The sequence below is a fragment of the Somniosus microcephalus genome, chromosome 9 (assembly GCF_052327205.1).
Source record: "Somniosus microcephalus isolate GS21.2 chromosome 9, FLI_Smic_1.0, whole genome shotgun sequence".
NCBI lineage: Eukaryota > Metazoa > Chordata > Chondrichthyes > Squaliformes > Somniosidae > Somniosus > Somniosus microcephalus.
In genome coordinates, this window is record NC_140995.1 from 151028577 (window position 1) to 151050967 (window position 22391).

General features: G+C 37.6%; 2 protein-coding genes across 3 annotated transcripts in view; one reads left to right on the top strand and one right to left on the bottom strand.

The window, feature by feature from the left end:
• The window catches only part of kpna5 (karyopherin alpha 5 (importin alpha 6)), a 39304-nt gene extending 20601 nt beyond the window's left edge, over positions 1 to 18703 (top strand). For both annotated transcript variants that reach the window (XM_085997375.1, XM_085997376.1), the window contains exons 6-14: positions 1993 to 2124; positions 2824 to 2912; positions 4655 to 4754; positions 5127 to 5290; positions 5877 to 5955; positions 9524 to 9649; positions 12354 to 12481; positions 13428 to 13606; positions 14783 to 18703. In XM_085997375.1, the coding sequence (XP_085853501.1) occupies positions 1993 to 2124; positions 2824 to 2912; positions 4655 to 4754; positions 5127 to 5290; positions 5877 to 5955; positions 9524 to 9649; positions 12354 to 12481; positions 13428 to 13606; positions 14783 to 14970 (1185 nt within the window). In that variant the 3' untranslated portion in view covers positions 14971 to 18703. The remainder of the gene's footprint in view (positions 1 to 1992; positions 2125 to 2823; positions 2913 to 4654; positions 4755 to 5126; positions 5291 to 5876; positions 5956 to 9523; positions 9650 to 12353; positions 12482 to 13427; positions 13607 to 14782) is intronic.
• Positions 18317 to 22391, bottom strand: part of LOC147112775 (protein FAM162B-like) — a 52601-nt gene continuing 48526 nt past the window's right edge. Inside the window, exon 4 of the mRNA XM_085997377.1 lies at positions 18317 to 21666. Within this exon, the coding sequence (XP_085853503.1) occupies positions 21547 to 21666 (120 nt within the window). The 3' untranslated portion in view covers positions 18317 to 21546. The remainder of the gene's footprint in view (positions 21667 to 22391) is intronic.

The following is a 22391-nucleotide window of genomic DNA, read 5'->3' on the forward strand; positions in this document are numbered from 1 at the left end:
ATTGGCTGCTTCTAATTATTTTCTCTTTATCTACATATTAATTTAATTTTTAATAGATTCCCAAATTTTCTAACTTAAATGGCTTGTAATTACCCAGGTTAGCTTTGTCTCCCATTCTGAAGATGGGTATTGTATTAGCCACTGACCTGTCCTCTGCACGTCCACTCTCAATAGAACCCTGAATATAATTCCTAGGGACTCTGTTATTTCTTCCCCCATTTTTCTTGGGATCCTGGGATGTATCCGGTCAGTCCTCATCTATTTCTACCTCTACTTGCTCTTTCTGGGTTTTTTTTTTTTACCTTTCCACTTCCTTCCTATTTTCTTCCCGATTTCTGTTTTGCCTGTTCATTAGCTCCTTTCTTGTTTGGCGGTAGCCCATCCTTGCAGAATGTCTCCTATATTCTTTAAAATAGGTACCCATGCCCTATAAAACAATCTTATTTTTTCCTATCTCCACTCCTTTAGCCACGTGTTGAGTTCCCTAATCATTTTATCCTTCCCTATTCTACCATGTGTCTGGGGGAGTAATCCGGTACCCAGAACTACACAACTTTCAACTAGCCTAACCGATGTCTTGTACAAACTCAACATCACTTTTTTGCTTTTATATTCAATGTCTCTGGTTAAACCCCAGAATCCCATTTGCTTTTATTTAATGGCCTCTTCTACCTGCACGCATCCTTGGATCTCTGTTCCTCCGCTTTTAAGAAACTTAACCATTTAGCGTATGCTTCCCATCACTTTTGTTTCTCAAATATATTACTTCACATTTCTCTGCATTGAACTTCACCTGCCACTTATTTTTCTACTCTACTGTGCCCTCCTCCATTCTTACTCACACTTTACAATACTCCCTAGCTAGGCATCCTCCGCAAACTCAATATCCTTTTATCTTTATGTCCAAATCATTTATAAAAATGATCCCAGCACAGATCTGTAGTGAATACTACCTATATCCTGCCAATAACAAATCAGTCATTTATCCCTACTTTTTGTGTTTTATTCCTTGGGCACCTCTATCTGTGTGGTTACTTCCCCTTTGATACAATGCACCTTAATTTTCATAAGGTGCCACACAAGAGGCTTGCTATCAAACACCTGAAGTCCAGGTACACAACATCCCTAGCATTCTATACAACAATTTATTTTTAAAAATCAAGAATGACCTGCCTTTTAAAAATCTGCATTGATTGCTCTCGATTAGCCTATGCATGTAACATCTTTGCTATTTTAAGATGGTGTTGGACTTGCTGTTTATTTCAGAGTTCCTGCATTTGCAATTTTTTTCGTTTCTTTACCATGCATTTTATACTTTGCCCAATTTGTTCCAAAATCTGCCACAAACTTGAATGACGAAAACGGCTGCTTAAGTTTTTTTAATGACCTTAAAAATCAATTTTAGCTTTTTTCATTGAATCAAAAAAGTTCACTGCTAGTAGATATCATTTCATTGTAAATTATTTACTTTTTCAGCAAGGAAAATGGTTGGTAAGCCGCAGAATTTCAGTTCTATGGGTGTATCATTGATAAAATCAGATGGTTTCCTATGGTCGCTCAGACTTTAAGATTAACAATTACAAATATTTTTGTTACAGGCCTTTTTATAATGTGCCTTTTCATTCCCAAGCCTAGCTACAAACTCTTCTCATTGTATTGCACTGACTTTTGAATTTTTCTTTCTGGTTCATTTTTAAATTTAGCCTATGTGCAGCCAGCCCCCCAAAAAAGTTTTGCATCTTTACAGCTCCAGCCTCATTAAAGCACTCTTGAGAATTGTATTGAGTTTCCATGCAGCAGATTATTTCATATTCTATAATTTACAGTGACAAGTTGTTAGTATTTATAAATAATTAGAATGAAATGTTTCTTACCCTGAACATAGAACATATATGTGTAAGAATAGCAAACTAAAACTGGTGCCTTTTTTAAGGCTAAAGAACTATAGTAATTCATTGGATTATTAACTTCTGTGCTATTTTATATCTGCAGTTTGAGGCTGCATGGGCTTTAACAAACATAGCTTCTGGAACATTTCTCCATACTAAAGTAGTTATAGAAGCTGATGCTGTTCCTATCTTCATTGAGCTACTTAACTCCGAATATGAGGATGTGCAAGAACAGGTATTCCCTTTAATCTATATATTTTATTGTTGTTTAATTCCTACACTCTTTTATATCCAGCTCATTTTTTTAAAATAGTCAAGTGGTATTGGTCCTTTTTTTTTTTAACCACAGACAACCAAATTTACAATGTAGAACTATACTTCAGAAAACAAAAACTACGTGTTTTAAAACTTTTTTTGTCACCTTATGAATGTTTAGACTAATCACATCTCAAGTATATATCAAAAGTGCAGGTAGAAAAATGCAAGATTCTGAAATGATTTTCAGACATTCACGCATTGAGCATTGGAATGATTTTAGAACATTGGAAAAGTAACATCTATGAAGTAGTGAATATTGATGTTTAAATTTTATTTGTTTCCTTAATGTAAAATACAAGTACACCGAGGAAAGGAAAAAAGCAACAAGACCTTTGTCAGGTGCTTACTTATTCTGTCCTGTCATAACATGATGGTGCCCATCAACATTAGCACTGTGTGCCTCAAATTTGAAAAGTTTAGTTTTTTCCAAGAAGAATATATATTACAAGTCTGTGATCTAATCCAGCATTTTATGCTCATCCAGAATTAAGCCAAGGGAGCAATTTAATTGAAAACAAATAGCTTTTGTAACACTTTAATCCCTCTTAAATGCCAAAATGTAACTTTTTAAGTCGGCATACCTTTCATTAGTTTTGGTTATTGTATTGTCTTCTAGGCAGTCTGGGCACTGGGCAACATTGCAGGTGACAATGCTGAATGCAGAGACTTTGTATTAAACTGTGGAATTCTTCCGCCTCTCTTACAGTAAGTTTATGGCAGTTGATCAACAAATGTACACGGGTGTTTTTTTGTTCTCGCTGTGGGCACTGCTGGCAAGACCGCATTTAGTGCCTATCGCTAGTTGACACGAGAAGGTGGTGGTGGGCCTTGTCCCTGAGCCACTGCTAGTGTTAAGTAGGGAATTCCAGTGTATCAACCCAGTGAAAGTGAAGGAATGGCAATAAATTTCCAATTCAGGTGACTTGGGAGGGAACTTGGAGGTGATCATGTTCCCAGGTTATTGCTGTTGTCCTTTTTGGCGGTGGAGGTCGCAGGGGAGAGAGGTGCTGTTGATGCAGTCTTGACTTGCCACAGAGCATCCTGTAGATGGTACATGCTGCATCCACAGAGCACTAGTGATGGAGTGAGTGGATATGCAGTCCAATGGCACTGATAAAGCAAACAGCTCTGTCATGGATAGTGTCGAACTTCGAGTGTTACAGCTACACCTGTCCAGACACTGGTCACATTCCTGACTTTAGCCTTGTAGATGCCTTTGATGGGTCTGGAAAGTAGCCTACTGTAGCATCTTTGTTCTCGGTATGGGGAAATGAGATTAGACTTGATAAGCAGTGGCCTCACTCATCAAGGCTACATATGAACAAGAGTCTGGAACAAAAAGCAGGACATCAGATGGATGTGCCGTAAGGCCTTTTTTCAAGGCAATGGTACTCGGACTGCCGAGTGGATGGGGACCTGTCGAGGTGTGACATGGCGGGGGGCCTGAGTCCTCATCTCCTGCCACAAATTTCAATTGCCAATGGTCAGGCTCTGCTCTAGGGGGAAAAGAATAGAAATGCAGAAGCATTTTATGAGCCATTGACTTTAATAGATGTGTGCAGAGCATTAGCGTTTTATGCCAATGTGAGCATGGAATGAGAAGCCATTTGGTCCGTCGAGCCATTTCCTTCCACAGACCATGTAAAATGTATCCTATCCTGCACTGTACCCAACCCATTTAATCTGAGGGAAGGTTTTGCATTAGGTGTCCGAGCCCATATTTATCCCTCCATCCACATCGCTAAAAATAATAATCTGAAAATAGATTATCTGGTCATAATAACATTGCTGTTTGTGGGAGCTTGCTGTGTGCAAATTGGCTGCTGTGTTTCCTACATTACAACAGTGACCGCACTTTACAAAGTACTTCATTGGCTTTGGGATGTCCGGTGGTCGTGAAAGGCGCTAGAAAAATGCAAGACTTTTTCTTTCCGTCTGTCTTCCCTCCCTAGGGGAGAGCTGACAAAGAAAATTAAGGCTCACTCTATCTGTACAGTGCACACTTATTGTGCCAACATATTGAGGGTTCCTCTTGTGCTGCTGGAACTGTTTCCATGCTTTATATAAATATTACTGTTTTGATTTGATGTATCAGTGCTAAAGACACTTTGGTGCTGTTCTGCTCCAAGCTGGCTTGATGGTGTGGGACCTTAGATTGCACCATTGATGCTGTACAGCTTTCTGTGCAGAGGCTGAACAACTGAAGAATGTTAGATTACTTCTCCTAAACCTGTTATTGCAGTAAGTAATCTAACATTTTATTTTGAAAGCAAAATGTAACATATTAGAAGTGTTATCAGAACCATTGTCATCAAAGCCATTTTTAATAAATTAGTTCTATTTTGATAAATTTTGTAGCTCTGGCTCCATAATTAAGATTGTAAAATGGTATTGGTTGCTCAAAGCTTTTTCTTTTTAATATAGACTAACTTTTTTTTAAACTCCAGGTTATTAACCAAGTCCAACCGACTTACTACAACAAGAAATGCTGTGTGGGCTTTGTCCAACTTATGCAGGGGAAAGAATCCACCCCCAGATTTTGAAAAGGTATAGTTTAAGCCATTGTTCGTTAATGCACTTTAAAATGAAAAGAAACATTGCATATTCTTCATAACATTTTCAGTGTTGAAGTCGGCGCTAAACCAAGAAGTGAAACTATTTAAATTTTAAATTTTATCCCAATCAGCATTTCTGTTTCTTGAAGTTCAAATAATTACCTGTTTGTGCCTTCAGGAGCCCATCATCCATTCTAAAGGTGGGACATTCAACATCCATATTGGTCAGAGTAATCTCAATTTGTCTTCAGAACTGTGTTCCATACCCTTCCAACAATCTTGAACCCTATGTAAAACTATTCCATTGTGCAGTGACTTAATAATCAATATAAATCTTACTACTGTTAGTATTGCCCTGTTTTAGGTGTCGCCCTGCTTGAATGTATTGTCAAGACTATTATTTAGCGGTGACCCTGATGTCTTGGCTGATGCCTGCTGGGCCCTTTCTTATCTTTCCGATGGACCCAATGAGAAAATACAAATAGTTATTGATTCTGGAGTTTGCAGGCGTTTAGTGGAGCTTTTGATGTAAGTATCTGGATTTTCTTTCTTGGCTTTTAATAAGTTTACTAAACTAGTGTTGTCTTAATTTTGTGATAGCAGTTCTTTTTCTGTCTCTCAAAAGCATTTTTATTTAAATCATAAGACCATTGATTTATGGTTTTCATAGAAAAATGGACAGAATTGTGGAATGTGATTCTCTCTTCCCCCTGCCATGTAAAATGTCAGAATCCCATATAAGTTAATTGAATTTGACTTAGTCACTGTAAACCAGTCATAATTTGGTCATATGCATTGACAGGTTCCTGTAGTAGGAAGTAATACTACTTAGTCAGAACTAATCTGTGCACAGAATCCCAAAATATATTGCTGTTGATTTTGTACAATTCATATAGTCTGTTTTATATAGTTTCAGATAAAAAATGGATCTGATTTGGCACTGATAATATTTATTGCCTTAAATAAAATGATTTTGGCGGCTTGAAGTTTTTAATAAAGTCACATCTGTTCTGTATGTCTACTCTTGCAGAACAGAAGTATTTAACAATTTGTAGATATTTTGCTTTCAAATGGGATGAGTGTTGCACTAATTTGTTCTGCATTTCTTTAATAGGCATAATGATTATAAGGTTGTATCACCTGCACTGAGAGCTGTAGGAAACATAGTTACTGGAGATGACATCCAGACACAGGTAAGAGCAGATTCATGCACACTATAGAGTTTAAACACATTTTTCAAATTCTGCCCTCCAGCTTCACAATAGATTTGAGAGACTGTTATTGTTTTCTTCCAGCACAACTGCAATTTCTGTTTGTGCATGCATTACTATGCTGAAACACTATGCTTTCCATGACTGCATATGGCTTTTTTGCACTTTGGTCTTGAAATCAACTGAGCCAAATATCTTGAAGTAATCTCCTGATAGTCTGTACAAATTAACTATACCACCTTTGCCCTGCCCCAAAATTTACACACCTGGCATTTTTATTATTTATTCAATTACTTTTTTTTTTGGTTTGTGATTATAAGTGTCATTTTCGCTCAATTGTTAGCACTCTGACCCGAGTCAAAAGGTCATTGGTTCAAGCTTCATCTAGGACCGAAGCGCACAAGCTAGGCTGATATTTCAGCTTAGCATTGAGGGAGTTCTGTTGCATTTTGCTTCAGTTAAGATTTTAAACCAAGGCTCTAACTGCCTATTCTGTTTTAGGGGGACGTTAAAGATCCCAAGAGTAGGCATTTATCCTGGTGACCTGCCAGTATTTTTTTTCTCAACCAACATCCAAATAGATTAGGTGATCATTCATCACTTTTTTTGTGGAATCTTAGTGTGCAAAATGGCTGTCTCCTTTCCCAAATAACTCAAATAATTTATCCAACTACACTTCAAAGTAATTTATTGCCTGAGAGGTGCTTTGGGATGATTGAGACCTGATGAGGCACTATATAAATGTAACTTGTTTTTGCATTGAAGCCAGCAAATGGTAAATTCTGAGAGGATGTTTCCACCCCTTCCTCTGTGTTTTGTAGCCAGTAGTGACCTGTATGAAGAGCCTCTTTGAACAGCAATTAAATTATGTAGCTATCAGTGGCAGGAGAAGGCAACTGTCACCCCAGATATAGCATTCAACCTTGCTGCAGATGATCTTGTCTCATGTTTGCTGATGAAAATTAATAACTTCAAATTAAAATTTAAAAGAACTGGTGAGCCAAAGTTTTACTAATGCACTTGGAACCTGGAATGATAATTAGTGACACTGGTATGACACCAGCAGAAAGTATATACAAATCTACAGAGAGGATACAATAATTGACAGTTGGCGATCAGAGTGGGAGGGAAATTAGGAAGATTGAGCAAAGGTGCTGTTGGAGAGATGGGCATTAATGTGATTTTAACAGTGGGGAGAGATGTAGCAAGATGGCAGGGTTTAACGAGTATGGTGACAAGTTGATGCAGTTCCAACATACATGTAAAGTGGAGAGGAGGGAGCACACATGCCAGAGTTGGAAGAGCAGAAAGTGCTAGCTGGGGTTTAGGAGTGGTTGTAGAGGTAAGCAGAAATGAGACCGTTGAGGCATTTGTAGATGAGGATTTTGAAGTCGATGCTTGGATTTTGGGATGGGGTGTGAATTGAAGTTAATGGATGGTGGAATTTAGGAGGCTGGTGAAAAAGGCATTAGAAAGGTCAAGTCTGGAGGGACAAAGAACTTGCGTATATATAGCATCTTACCATGCCCTCAGGACATCCCAGATTACATTTGAAGTGCAGTCAATGTTAAATAAACAAATGCAACCAATTTGCATCTATTATGGTCCTACAAACAGCAAAATGAACAAATGGCCCGATAATCTGTTTTTGGAGGCATTGACTGAGGGAGGATTGTTGGTGAAGGCACCTGGAAAGCTGCCAACCTTGGATAGTGCCCTGGAATCTTTTTACGTCCACGAGAGCAAGCAGTTTAATGTCTCATCCAAAAGGTGGAAACTCTGACAATGCAGTACTCCCTCAGTACTGCATTGAAGTGTCAAATAAATTATGTACTTGAGTCCATAATGGGGCGTGAATGCAAATTTTGACTAGGAAGTGAGCTAAGCTGGCAAATACATGAATCAGGATATCAGTAGCAGTGGGATGAGGCAGGGATGAAGGCAGATTATATTTCGAGGATGTGGGTTTGAAGCTCATCTTTGGGTCAAATGGCACCACGGTTGTACACCATCAGGCTGAGCTGGAGTGGGCATTGGATCATGGACTGAGGGACTGAACAGGATGGCTTTGGTCTTGCTCATGTTGAGCTGCAAAATGGTTCATCTGTGACTAGATTTTTTAAAGCACTGATGCTCTTTGTACAGCCAAGAACCATTTGCAGCCCACCTGCCTTTCACCTATGACACTTGGCAGACTTGCTGCTCTGTCTGCCTCTGGATCTCCTTTCACAGCCTACCCACCTGTAAGTTGTTGACTGAACTGGGATTCAGTATTTGTCCTTGCATAAGAAGACAAGGGAATGTTAATGAGAGATAGAATTATCCCAGGTTACAGCAAGTGAAAGGGTCTGAATAAAACAACTGAGGGGGAAATTGCCTGACCTTCCCTTGGCACTCGCCACATTGACCTGATTAAAATCAGTAGCTCGGTCTGGGATTTGCAGGCACAGACCCACATCCTTTCATACTGTGGTGATGGTGCCGTGTTCTCTGGGAGGATGCTAGCTGGAATTGTGGCACTTGCTTAAGAGTTGGTGAGTATTGCTCTAAGGGATGGGATTCAGTGGAATCAGAGGATTAGGAAATACCAGTTTCACAAATAGATACTGGTCAAATTCTGAAACCATTTTGGCACAGGAATCTAACAAGTAGACATCAGGAAAGCATGTTATAAAAAAAAACCAAGTGCAACTCCGATGGAATCACTGCTATCTCAAATCGTCTGGTAGATGAGCGGAGCAAATATGACCTTTCTCGTAAGGTCATTACAAGTAGTAGGATTAATATAATGACATGCTTAAACCAGGATCTAGCTGCCTTCTGTTTTTGTTTTAAAGGTGTTAAGGGACTATATTTTATCCTGGGGAAGGGGATGTAGGGTTATATTATATTCTGTTCTGTTCTATGGCAGAATCAAAATATTTAAATTCTGCTGCTGCAATAATAGTCTAAAATTTTCATTTGCTAGGAAAAAATAGCAAATTCTGCAGTGTAAACTAAATGTGTGGAGACCACTTTACTGGTTCTGGTGTATGTTTTTCTCTCTAATATACAGGAAACTTTGTTATATCCGGCACCGACGGGACCGAGCTGTTGCCGATCTATCAAAACTGCCGGACATACAAAGTTAATGTTGAAGCATATGGAGGTTTTCATCTCCGTATCTGACAACAAACACTGTTGCTTAGCAACAGCTTGTAAATAGTCGGCCCGTACCTTGGAAGCGTCTCTGTAGCTTAGCAACAGCTTCAGAGAGACTTTCCAGAGCCCGACTGTTGAAAACAAAGCCACGAGAAGAAAAAAAACACCTAACAAAACGGCTCCTGATTTCTGCCGGTAGATAGAGGTTTCCGGACATTCAACCTCCAGATAAACCAAAGTTTCCTGTATCTAGTTTGAGCTGGTGTTAGTTGAGAAAATTTTTATTTGCAGCTTATTTTTGATTAGCTGTTTCATTTGATTTTGTAAATGAATTTGTACAAACTTTCACATTTCAAAATTACTAAGTAGAAATGTCTTGTCAATTTTTACTTTTTGTTACTTCATTTAGGTGATTTTGAACTGCTCTGCATTGCCCTGCCTCCTTCATTTGTTCAGCAGCCCTAAAGAATCTATACGAAAGGAAGCTTGTTGGACAGTTTCCAACATTACTGCAGGAAATCGAGCACAAATCCAGGTGATGTACTTCCACTTTGCTGTACTATTGCCTTATTTTAGAGCCTTTTTTTTTAGCTACACTGAATAAAATGGAATGATATTGAACATTGGTGTATATTGTGGCCTACTTGTGTGTGGTAATCTGTTACGACTTTTGGCGTCAGGAATTTTCCAGATTTTTCTTTTTCCCCCTAAATTGGCTGTGGATTAAAAAAAATATTTTTTTGCTTCCCAGGCGATTGTTGGTAGGTGGGGAGGTGTCCTGCTTAAGGCATCACGTCTGTATGGGGCAGGCGTGATGAACCAGCTGGTGTTTTCCTGTTCTTCATTTTCATATGTTTGCAAATATCATTATACTGTGAAAGAACAACTTTAATTAATGAGGACAGGTTGCTTAAACTTGGGTTGTGTTCCCTTGAATTTAGATGGTTGAGAGATGATCTAATTGAGGTAATTTTCTTTCGTTGACATCATTTGAAAACGCAGCAAGGTTTCCACATGTACGCTGACGATACCCAGCTCTACTTCACCACCACCTCTCTCGATCCCTCCACTGTCTCTAAATTGTCAGACTGCTTGTCCGACATCCAGTACTGGATGAGCAGAAATTTCCTCCCAACTAAATATTGGGAAGACTGAAGCCATTGTCTTCAGTCACCATGACGCTTCCCTAGCCGCCGCCTCCATTCCTCTCCTTGGCGACTGTCTGAGGCTAAACCAGAATGTTTGCAACCTTGGTGTCATATTTGACCCTGAAATGAGCTTGCGACCACAGAGCCGAGCCGTGCCATCACCTCCGTAACATTGCCACACTCCACCCCTGCCTCCTCTCATTTATTGCTGAAACCCTCATCCATGCCTTTGTTACCTCTAGACTTGACTATTCCAATGCACTCCTGGCTGGCCTCCCACACTCTACACACCATAAACTTGAGGTCATCCAAAACTCTGCTGACTGTGTCCTAACTCGCACCAAGTCCTGTTTACCCATCACCCCTGTGCTCGCTGACCTACTTGGCTCCCAGTTGAGCAACACCTCGATTTTAAAATTCTCATCCTTGTTTTTAAATCCCTCCATGGCCTCGACCCTCCCTATCTCTGTAATCTCTTCCAGCCCTACCACCCCCCTGGAGATCTCTGCGTTCTGCCAGTTCTGGCCTCTTGAGCATCCTCGATTTTAATCATTCCACCTTTGGCGGCTGTGCCTTCAGCTGCCAAGGCCCCAAGCTCTGGTATTCCCTCTCTAAACCTCTCTACCTCTTTCTCCTCCTTTTAAGACGCTCCTTAAAACCTGCCTCGTTCACCTGCCCTAATATCTCCTTATGTGGCTCGGTGTCAATAGCTTTGGGACGTTTTATTATGTTAAAGGTGCTATATAAATGCAAGTAGTTGCTGTTGTTTAAAATGATAAAGGGGCTCACTAGAGTATATAGTATTTCCCCTGGTGGGGGGATCAGAACAAAGGGCACAATCTTAAAATTATAGCTCTGCCATTTAGGAGTGAAATCAGGAAGCACTTTTCCCACATAAATTGTAATGGAAATTGTGAATTCTCTCCCCAAAAGTCAGCGGATGCTGGATCAGTTGAAATTTTGAAGACAGATCAATAGTTTTTTGTTAGGTAAAGGTACAAGAGATATGGTACAACGGTGGGTAACTGGAGTTAGGATACAGATCAGCCATGATCTAATTGAATGGCACAACAGGCTCAAGGGGTTGAATGGCCTACTCATGTTCCTGTGTACTACTCTAAACTTGTCTCTGTTGGGAACCGATCAAAATCCACAAATGAAAGCGAGTGCTAGGATAAAGGAAATCAAGATTATGCATTTTTTCTAAAGTTCACAGTCGGGTGGATTAACACATTTTCACAGTAAATTCCATAAGGGAACTTGTCCAGAAAATGCTAAATCTGTGTTTTCCATACTTGTCAGGTTTTTTCTTTCGAGATTCAGCCCAACCTCTCAACTAATCAGCCAGTTATGTCTTAAATTGTACTGTACAAAGTAAAAAGTAAATTTTAAAATGTTGCATCTCCCAACAATAACAACTTGTATTTATATAGCACCTTAATCGTAGTAAAACATCCTAAGGCGCTTCACAGGAGCGTTATAAAACAACATTTGACAACAAGCCACATGAGATATTTGGGCAGGTGACCTAAAGCTTGGTCAGAGGTCAGTTTTAAGGAGTGTATTAAAGGAGGAAAGAGAGGTAGAGAGGCGGAGCGGTTTAGGGAGGGAATTCTAGAGCTTAGGGCCTCGGCAGCTGAAGGCGCAGCCACCAATGATGGAGCGATTAAATTCAAGGGTAGATCCTGTCCTATGCTTAAAAGGAAGGAAAAAAAATAAGTCTGTTGCACCTCCTGATGGCCAGTTAAGGAGCAGCAAAAACTGTTTGCCCAGCCACCCTATCACTTAGGGAATAGTATATGACATGCTAGTTCTGGTTTGGAAGAACTTTGGCAGACATCTGTCAGACTGGTAAAGATAGTTGTGTGGGATATTTATATTCAACTTTTGCTGGAAATGTTCAGTGTATTCACCCTTCTAGAAGCTCCTAGTTGCAAAATGAAATACAATAGCAATTGCATAGATCAGTTTTTTGAGAAGGAATGATGAGACACTGTTCAAATTTTGTTTTGAACAGCCTGATGTGCTTTTTTAATGTAATATGCTCAGACTACTTGATTTGATGATCATATTTTGTTTTATACTAAATAGGCTGTAATAGATGCAAATATTTTCCCAGTGCTGATTGATGTTCTCCAAAAGGCTGAATTCCGCACTAGGAAGGAGGCTGCTTGGGCTATCACAAATGCAACTTCTGGAGGCACTCCAGAACAGATCAGGTAACTAACCAATGAATGGGAGACTCGGTGTGTATGCATATGTCTTGTTCCACCCCACCCACTTAAGAGTTTTTAGGTTAAGCATATAACTGTTGAGATGCTTCTATCTTTGGAAATAGTGTAACTTGAACATCTGTTTTGTTTTCTATTTACAACACTTGCTTTACAGTGCTTGGAAATCAATAATTGATCACTGGTTCTTTGTGATATACTTAGTTTTGAAGTTCTGCACAATAAGTCTGATTTTATTTTATCAAGTTACTGTATAGTCAGTATTTTTAAACCTTTAATCTATAGGAAAATGCTTCTGTATCGCCAGCTTCAAATGAGCTCTGATAGAAAATTCCACAAGTCAAATGAAATGCCCACCTACAGTGCCATTCCAATTCACTCATTTTCTTAGGATACATGTCTAGTCTTTCGGATAAAACGCTTTGCACTGCTTTTAGTCTATTGTCATTCAAGATCTGATTGTCTGTCTTTGTTCTCTTAACATAAATCTGTAAATGAAATAGTGAATGGTGTAATCTTTACTATTCATGTTTTCAACCCTGTACTTCAAATCATGAGCAAAACGTAAGTGTTACGAATGCTTATTATGGATGGCTAATTGTCTATTTACAAATGTTTACTTGACTACTAAAATGTAAATTTGGAACTTAAAAAAAAACTTGACGTTGAGTAAATTGGTACAAATAACTGAAATAAATATAATTGGATCACTCAACAGTGGGCATTAAGTCGTTAAATGGCAGAAAGAAAACTAGCTTCTTATCCTTTTTTATTATTACAGCAATAAAAAGCTTAGAATATCTGCTAAAACCAAATCTGTTTATGCTCAACACTTTTATGCCTTCCTGTAAATGATTTGAGGATATTCAGATTCTATTGTATAATTGGCTTGCTGAAAACGGTTATTAACTGCAACCTTTGTTTTCCTTTGAAGGTACTTAGTAGAATTGGGCTGCATCAAGCCTCTGTGTGACTTACTTACAGTCATGGACTCCAAAATAGTCCAGGTTGCTTTGAATGGACTAGAAAACATTCTACGATTAGGAGAGCAGGAGGCCAAACAGAATGGAACTGGTATCAATCCATACTGTGCCCTTATTGAAGAAGCCTATGGTGAGAAAACTCCTAATATTACAGAGCAACTAGTATATCTAGAAAAGAAGAACTGTCTTTTTGCCTCACTGAAATGAAATAATCCTTAGTTGGCAATGGAGGAGTTAAAACTTTGGATTCTGTTTGGGCATTGGAGCCACAAACAAATTTACATGTGGCAGCAACGCTTCCTGGCTTGGCATGTTTTTAAATATCAATTGTTGAATTAGTCATATCAAACCAGTCTCGAATCTGATTTTCAGACAATCACAGACCAATTATTGAAAGTTCCTCTGACCAGTAAAATGGGCAGGGTGAAGAAAATGGGTAAGGGAAGGATTTTATAGATTTTTTTTTTTTTTTTTTCCTTTTGAGGAAAATGATTTTCAGTAGAAAATTAAAGATGTTAAAATAAAATGGGGGCCTAGATGGGTGATGGAGAGAAAAGGAAAGCAGAAGTAAACAATTAAATGTTTATATCTAATAGTTTCACCTGTTTTTGTACTTTAGGATTAATATAGTAATTAAGTTACTCAATTGTCAGGAGTAGCTTTATTACTGTAATAATGTTTCTGCATAAGAGTGTGATCTCTGAACCTTAAGGAAAGTCATTTTCATCTGTAACTGAAGAAATGACCTTGTAATGTGAAGCTATTGTCACAGTGGAAAAGTATATCCAGAAGTGATGTCTCTACTTCTACCACTATGAAATATTTCTATTTATTTAATAAAGTATTATAAAAATTAAAACCAGAAAACTACACTGCAAAAGTGGTACTTCTGCAAATACTTTTTTGTAATGCAGATACATTCCGGTGGTTAGCAGAAAGGTTTTTTGAACAGTTTTTCACAGTATGTTTATTCAAGAGCTGGTTCTGCCTGAAAATTACCCAGTATAGGGACCTGGCCTTTGTGTAGCTGAGGGAAAAAAAGTTTATATATTAAAAAAATCTACCATTTTCATGTACTGGTTCATATTCACCTCTGCACTTGGTCTCTACCATCCTCAATAAGGGAAGCACTGATTTATTCCTTTTGGAATAATTGGTTAGGCAAATTTTCCTCAGGCAAGAAATCATGTGACTTTTCCCCACAAATGCATAGTACATAGCAGTTTATTCACATTGTGTAGGTTACTTGTGCAGTAATGGTAGATAGTGCTACTTGTGTATAACATTGTAAACATTATAATTTCAGGCCTGGACAAAATTGAATTTCTCCAAAGTCATGAAAACCAGGAGATCTATCAGAAGGCCTTCGATCTGATTGAGCATTATTTTGGTATTGAGGAGGAGGACTCGAGCATTGCACCACAAGTGGATGAAAATCAGCAACAGTTCATCTTCCAGCAACAAGAGGCCCCAATGGAAGGTTTCCAGTTGTAAATGCATGATTGGTGAAATTGTCTATTAATACTGCCATTGCACCACATTCAGAACTTCATAAATCCTCACAGCCAAAATTATGAAGAAGCTGTTGTAATCGTGTTTAAAGTTAGGAACATTTTTGAAAGAGCAAAAATGTGAGGCAGCTTATGCACTTTTCTATTTGCAGTTTAAGATGAAATTTAAACTGGGGCTGTTCATGTTGCATATTTAATATTCATTTAAGTATCTGGAGTCGTAGAGATCTGAACTGTGTTGTCTCTGAATCGCTCCAAAGAATGAGGTGTTGGAGCAGCAGACACCTATATTTAAACTGAAATTGCAGGCATCCAAATAGTACTGTTTCATTTAACTGTTTACAGCCCTAATTTAAACAGAATGCTTATTTATTCTTTGTTTCTAGAGCCTCAAAATACTATTACAGGGTGAGGTTTCCTTTGTGTTGAATAATGGAAATTAAGTCTAAAACTATTTGACCAAAATCCTTTCTAAAGATCCTAAAATTGTATTTTCAAATTTGTAAAATACATGGTTTGAGCAAATTTACTTAGCACTGCAACTTTCAACACTAGTGTCTGTAAACAGAGTTTACAGGTGCCCCCCTGATGATAGATCTACCTCTCTTTAAATTAGGACACTGTTGTTTAAAAGTTACTGACTTGTTGAAATATTTGTTACAGTACAAGTCAATTATATGTGAATGAAAACAATGATTATCAGCATTTGCTAGGCTATATTTCAATACGGAAATCTGTAAAATTACGTTTTATTTATAACTTACTGGAAGATAATTTCATAAGTGCACTCTGAACAGGAGACTTGAAATTGTAGCATTGCCGACTACACATCGTGTTGATAATTGCATTAGGTGTGTGTAGAATATGTGCACAAATTAGGAATACATGATCAGAAGCAATATGTAAGTTTTGCTCTTCTCTCCCCACCCCTGGAAAAAAGTGTTAACGTAGGTGGAGACATAATGATTCTTCAATTTGTGAAATTAGCTCAAGTAAATTTAGTAGTAAACTTAAGAATTTTGAATAACCAAATGGGTGCAGGTTACTGGTTAATAATGGCTAAAGTGGGATTTTGGAACAATGCTGTTTAGTCTTATTGTGCATTTGCCATGTTTTTCTCTTAATAGCACTACTGAAATTCCCTTTGTCTTATTCACTAGAGGTAACCCCTTAAAGCTCACTTTATGTACTAGATATGTCTATAAACTACTTTCCTTTTGTTTGCTTCATCACTAAATTGGTTGGTAGATACCTACACTGAGTTTCTGGCTGGTGTTAAAAATAATGCCAATTAGAACATCTTGGGTCTTGTCGCTACAGTAACCTTGAAGACTCAACTATGGTGGCAGAAGTGATTCTCTTGAATCTCTTATTTATAATCTGCAGTTTAAAATCACATCCACAGTTTCCGATGTTATTTCGTATGTGTTGCAGCATCCTAAGATTCCTTTTTTCTGTCAATAGGGAAGACAAATGGACAAACTTTAGTGTGAAGAATGCTGTACTGTGATTTTGATTTTTGTGAAAAGAAAATTTAATTTTGTGTGCTTAAAAGTTCATAGTGTAAATATATAAAACGTTACTGGTTTCATGTTTCTTCCCTACTAAAGCTAATGTTTTTGTCCACCATGCCAGCAAGAAACCTTTTTTTTAAACATTTGTCAAGTTAATGGTGGGGCACTGCACTGTTAAATTAAATCATTCAAAAGAAAATAAATTTGGTTAAATCTAGAAACTCAGCTTGTTTTTCTTTTAAAAAAAAAATTAAAAAAAATAAAAAATTAGGTTAATTCTATCCTGTATTCAACATAGGTTTTGATTTTGAATTTCTCACTATTGACCATACTGAATTTTACTGCTCGTCAGAATTTAACGTTAATTTTACTGTTAGACTAAGAAAAGGAAGTAAAAAGCTAAAAATGACTGGTAATATTAGCAGATGAGTGCGTAACCTGTTCGTGGGGCATTCCTCTATTGCTATTTTAAGGGAGGCGCATGCGACATAAATGTGTTATTGGTCATCCACGAATGTTACCAATAGTAATTCTTAAGAGTATCTCAACTTGATAAGTGGAAAAGATTGTTAACCTGTGGTCTGAAAGTAGAAAACATACCAAATTTGTTGCATTATGATATGTAACTGCTGTATGCTGGCAGGTGTGTGTACTTGTATAAAAAAAAAATCAGTATTTGGAAAAACACTTTTTAAAAACTCCTTGCTACATTACTGGAATGCATACAGTTGTAATTAGCAATATGTCCATTCAACAAAGGAGACATCTTTCTTTTCCTGTGAATGTCTTGGTTTCTTTGCATTATATATGGTGTTTGTCAATGCAGCTGATGCCTTTCAATGAAAAGTGTCTTCTGTACCGTGTACCATTCATAGGTTCGAGGCGGGGGGACTGTTTTTGAAATTGCAGTTGTAGCTGAGTCTTGGATACAGCTAAACTCTAGAAATTTATAGAACAGTAATACAAAGTTGCAATGTATGTAATGTTTGCACGTACTATTTATGCATGGCTTTTTCGGAATACAGTTCCAGATCACCAAGGCTACATGCATAAAGCATATTACTTGATTACTCTCGTCACTACTTCTAAAAGATCACTCACTTAATGTTTCATTTGCACAGTATTTGACGTCCATGACCAAATGTTAGTTTAAAATCTGACAGTATTACTTTAAAATTAAATGTTGAAGTATTTTTGTCCATTAAAAGGAGAGTTAATATTTAACATGAAACTGCTTCAATTTCATGAAAAACTTTAATCTGACTAGGATAAAACTTTGATATGTATATAAAAATACTATAAAGGGATACCTATTTTCCATTTTCTTTCTTGTCTTAGCTGAAACATTCTGTACTCTTGCCCCATCTTCCATTGGAAAATGTATGTGGCTGATTTGCTCAGCTGCCTGCCCAGTTTGTGTATCTGCTGTAGGATTGAGAAATCACAAGTGCTGACATAGCAATGACTAGAAAAAGAGGTGTTGGAGCATTTTGTTGTTTTTGTTAGCTACCTTAGCTATATATCATAAACTCTGCCTCACTTGCCGAGCTTGATTTAGTATTGGCTACCTAGCTGTATCTTGCCGTATGTATGTTGTATCCTACAAAATAATTTAAACCTGAAAACTAGTATTACTGTACCAGATGTATCTGAAGGTAGAAGTGTTTAATACAGCTTCATTTATTAAACAAAGTATAATAACAGTACATATATACTAGCAATAGTTGCATAAATCATGGTGAATAGTTTCTAAAGATTTGAAAAATCTGTGCTCTAAATTAACATTTCTACATCATTAAAGCTAATGTTTGTGTGTATATATTTTTTTACGATGACCAGAGCTGTACAGTTTGACATGAGTATTCATGCTTTTGGATCTATTTTCTTTCATTTGGAATTACTTTTTTTTCTACTGTTGCTGGCAACAGCCCCGGAATCAACAGCCCTGAAACTCTGTCGATACATCAAGCCAAGTTGGGAAAGGGTAAATATCATGCATAAGATTGCAAATCTGTTCTGTGCATTGTTTGTATATGTGCAAAGGATGTTACTTTTTTTTCTTCCACTTTTGGGCTGGGGAATAGTTTTCTAGTGAATATCTTGCAAGCATACACAAGCTAATGAATTATTGAGTTGCATTGGAATGTATTGGATTTGGAGATGTCTGGAAAGCGAAGAAAAAAATAAAATCCATTCACATGATTTTGATTTGCTGTTTGTTTAACTCCATGTTTTGGGTTTTAATTGTTCAGTGTGCTTGCTTTTATGTGCTATGTCTCACTGATTATGTTTAATCTTTTAAACATTTTAATTCTTTTATGGCTAAAGCATGTGCTGAAACACTAAAGACCCGAATTATAATTAATTCACATGGAAAAGCCTAAAGTTTTATCCCGATAGAAGAGTGTTCTGGCTTGTGATGAAAGCACTAATATTTCTGTAATGGATATTTTTTGGAAAGGCTCAAAAGAAGATTGGATTCTGATCCTCTTCTGAATTTGCATCTGTGATAGAAGATGCCTGTATCAAAGAACAAGTTTGTCTTTTCTGACATGCTGTGTCTACTTTCATCAAACCCTTGCCCTCTTCTAAATTGTTAATTTTGTCGTCTCTGAAGAAAGAACTTGCATTTATATAACACTGTATCACGTTCTCAGGCTATCGAGCACTTTGCAATTAGTTAATTTCTTTTGAAGTGTAGTTAGTAGCCATTCTTTGTGCAAACGTGGCAGCCAATTTGTACACTGCGAGGTCCCATGAACAGCAAATTAAATAACAGCCAGTTAATCTGTTTTTGATGGTGGTTCAGGGAGCAATGTTGACCTGTACACGGAGAAATCCTTGCTCTTTAAATAGTGCCATGGGATCTTTTATATCCAGTCAGATGGGGCCTCAGTTTAATATCTCATCTGAAAGACTCCCAACAGTGCAGCACTCTTTCAGTACTGCACTGACATATCAGCCTGGATTATGTGCTCAAGTCCTGGAGTAGGGTTTGAATCTGGTAAGTGTTGGCAACAGTCTCATGTAATGATTTCTACACAATGGAACACTTGTTTTTCCTTTATACAGTTTTTTGCATTCAGCATTGCTATGTATACTATGGGTTACATTTCTTCTCCCTTTATACTACTACAGTGATGTGCTGCAGTACCAACCTCTGAAAAGCAATTCTTACTGGTGGAGTAGTGTTTTATTTTCATTTTCAACATTGGTATTGTGGCTTCTCCAGTCCTTGCTGAATTGTGGATCCATTTGTTGACTTCCCACAAAAAATGTGATTAAGACTGTCTAAGCTAAAAGGACTGCCACGTGAGGCCTGACGGTCTGGACTACATTCAAGCCCAGTTTGCTGAGGTGAAATAAGAATGTATTGATAGAATGTACCATCCAGTTCCCTGTTAATTCTCTTACTACACTTTTTTAAAAATAAAAAAAATAAGCTTAAACACAAAAGAAAAATGACTAGCATATTTTTCCTTTTTTTGCTGGAAGAAACTACTGTTCTCAATTTCTAACATCTTTTAAACCGGTCAAATTTGCAGACACTAAATCAGTGTGAACAGAAGTTAAAGACTCTTAAATCTTTAAATAAATCTTTTAACTCTGTTAAAGATTTGCAAAAGTTTTGAGGCAGTTAGGCAATTCAGTAGATAAATGGCAAATTAAATTTAATGTTGACACAGTATTACATGTTGAATGGGGCGAAAGTTATAAAGTATAAAATTAATCAAATAGAATTAGCACCAGGAGAATTGGAATTGTCCCTTTGACCAATCCCTTTCAATGATTGGATAATGCAACTAAAACTGTTGGAGTATGTAGAACTGGATTATAAATCTTAAAATGTTAAGGTTTTACAATGTTTTGATCAGATCACACTTGGGATGCTGTGTTGAATTCTGATTACCATGCTTTATAAAGGGCATAGGGGAGGGTGTAGAGAAGAGCAACAAGAATTGTCCCAAGTATAAAAGGGATGAAACATGAGTAAAGATTAGAAAATCCACAATCTAGGAGGTTTAAGGACCTCACCAAGATATAAAATATTAAATTGTAAAATAAGACTATTTGCATGCCTTGAAGTTCTGTCTGATATGGCAAAGGCACAAATGACTTGTGTTCCACTAGCCATTACAGTTTTTTTTTCCCCCTCCTTGATTACTTTTATGTCAGATAACTGAGAAAGCAATTGGAATATTTGCTGTCATGCCTGACAATTTTTTGTTGTAACCAATGAGCCCATCAAATGCTGCTTTAAAAAACTGTTCACGATGTTCTAACTAGTTGGTGCTTCCCCTCTATCAGAATGCTGCTTTAAATTGTGTATTAATGGAATCAGTGATTTCTTAAAAGTTGCTACGGCTGACCTAGAGAGGGTGCTAAATGACAGTTTTTAACAAAAGTTACAAAGCGTAGGGTGAGCCTTATCTACAAGCTGACTCATGCTGTTGGGCTCTTTTCTAAAAGTCTGTTTACCTGCTTATTGTAATGATAAGTAAGCAGTTTCTATTAGTTTAAAATACTATTTGATACTATAAAGTGTTGATACGAAATTTAAAAAAATGCTGGAAACGTGCAGCAGGTCAGTCAACATCTGTAAAGAGAAAAGACAAGTTATGTTTTGGATGCATACCCTTCACCAGAACTGATGTTTTAAAGCCAGAAGCCATATCACTGGTGTAAGATTTTAACCTTACATTTTGTTGCTAAGAAATGGAACCATATTGGCTTGCCGTTTGGTCTTATTTTCCAATATGAAGTTTGAGAATTACTATTGTAAAACAACCCCAATGCAAAAGAATCCAAATATGACTAGAATAATATAAAACATCACTTCTGTATATTGCTCCACTCATTTGCTTAGCTTGTGTTTCTGTGTACACTTTTTTTATGCCACCTAAAACTTGCAGTGACCTCGCTTTCATTTGAGATGTAGAACTTGATCTTATCAGGATGTCTTCATTGGAATTCCAATGTCCATGAGGAGAGAGAACTTTGAAAGAGAGCTGTAAGAGTTAGTTGTATGGTTTCCTTTAATAAGGTTATCGGGATTTAGCAGCAGAAATAGCCATTGCAGCCGCCTGCTCACGCAGAGCTTCTTCTTTCCATTTCGCCTTCTTTGCTCTATTCCAGCTGGCAAGCGATTCATGCCGTTCAGCAGCCTGGGGAATACAAAAAATGCAGGGTGAAGCGAAAGCGCTCAATAATGCTGCTCAAGTACTCTTAATTACTTTTAAGGATTGTCAATGTGAAAATCTTTAAATCCAATAGTTTAACTAGCTGTTTCGTGGCCAAAGCTTGTACATCATTTGAAGATGTTGGATGTCAGTCTATGCTGCTTTAAAATGACACCACAAAGATTAGTCTATGAATGCATAATGCGTTTGAATGAAATACTGATTTTACCTGAGGCATTAACTCATTTATTTTAGCCTCTGCTAAAATAGATCAAGTAATTTTATATGAATGTATAAACACTTTTCAAAATATTTCAAAGTCTGTCATTTTTAAATTTTAGCTCTTAACAGACAAATTCAGACAAGTAGAAACTCAAGCATATTTGTCTCAAGTTTGAAACTATCTACTCAGCAGCCCCAGCCACTTCTGATCTACTTCGGATCCCCTGCCAGCCCTGTTATGTACCTGCCACTGCCCCAACCTCTCATCACTCTATAGCTTCTCCATTCACACCCCCCGCCAGCCTTTGCCCACCAAGTTCACTTCCACTTAGTGTGCCCTTGATCCCCTGCTGACTCAGCTCCCTATAACACAACTGCCTTTTCTTGCCCAACTGCTCCCGGACATGATCAATCACTCCCTTTGCTCAGGCTCTGTCCCTTCAATGCTCAAAATTGCCATCTCTATCCCTCACCTCTCTGTTCTCCAA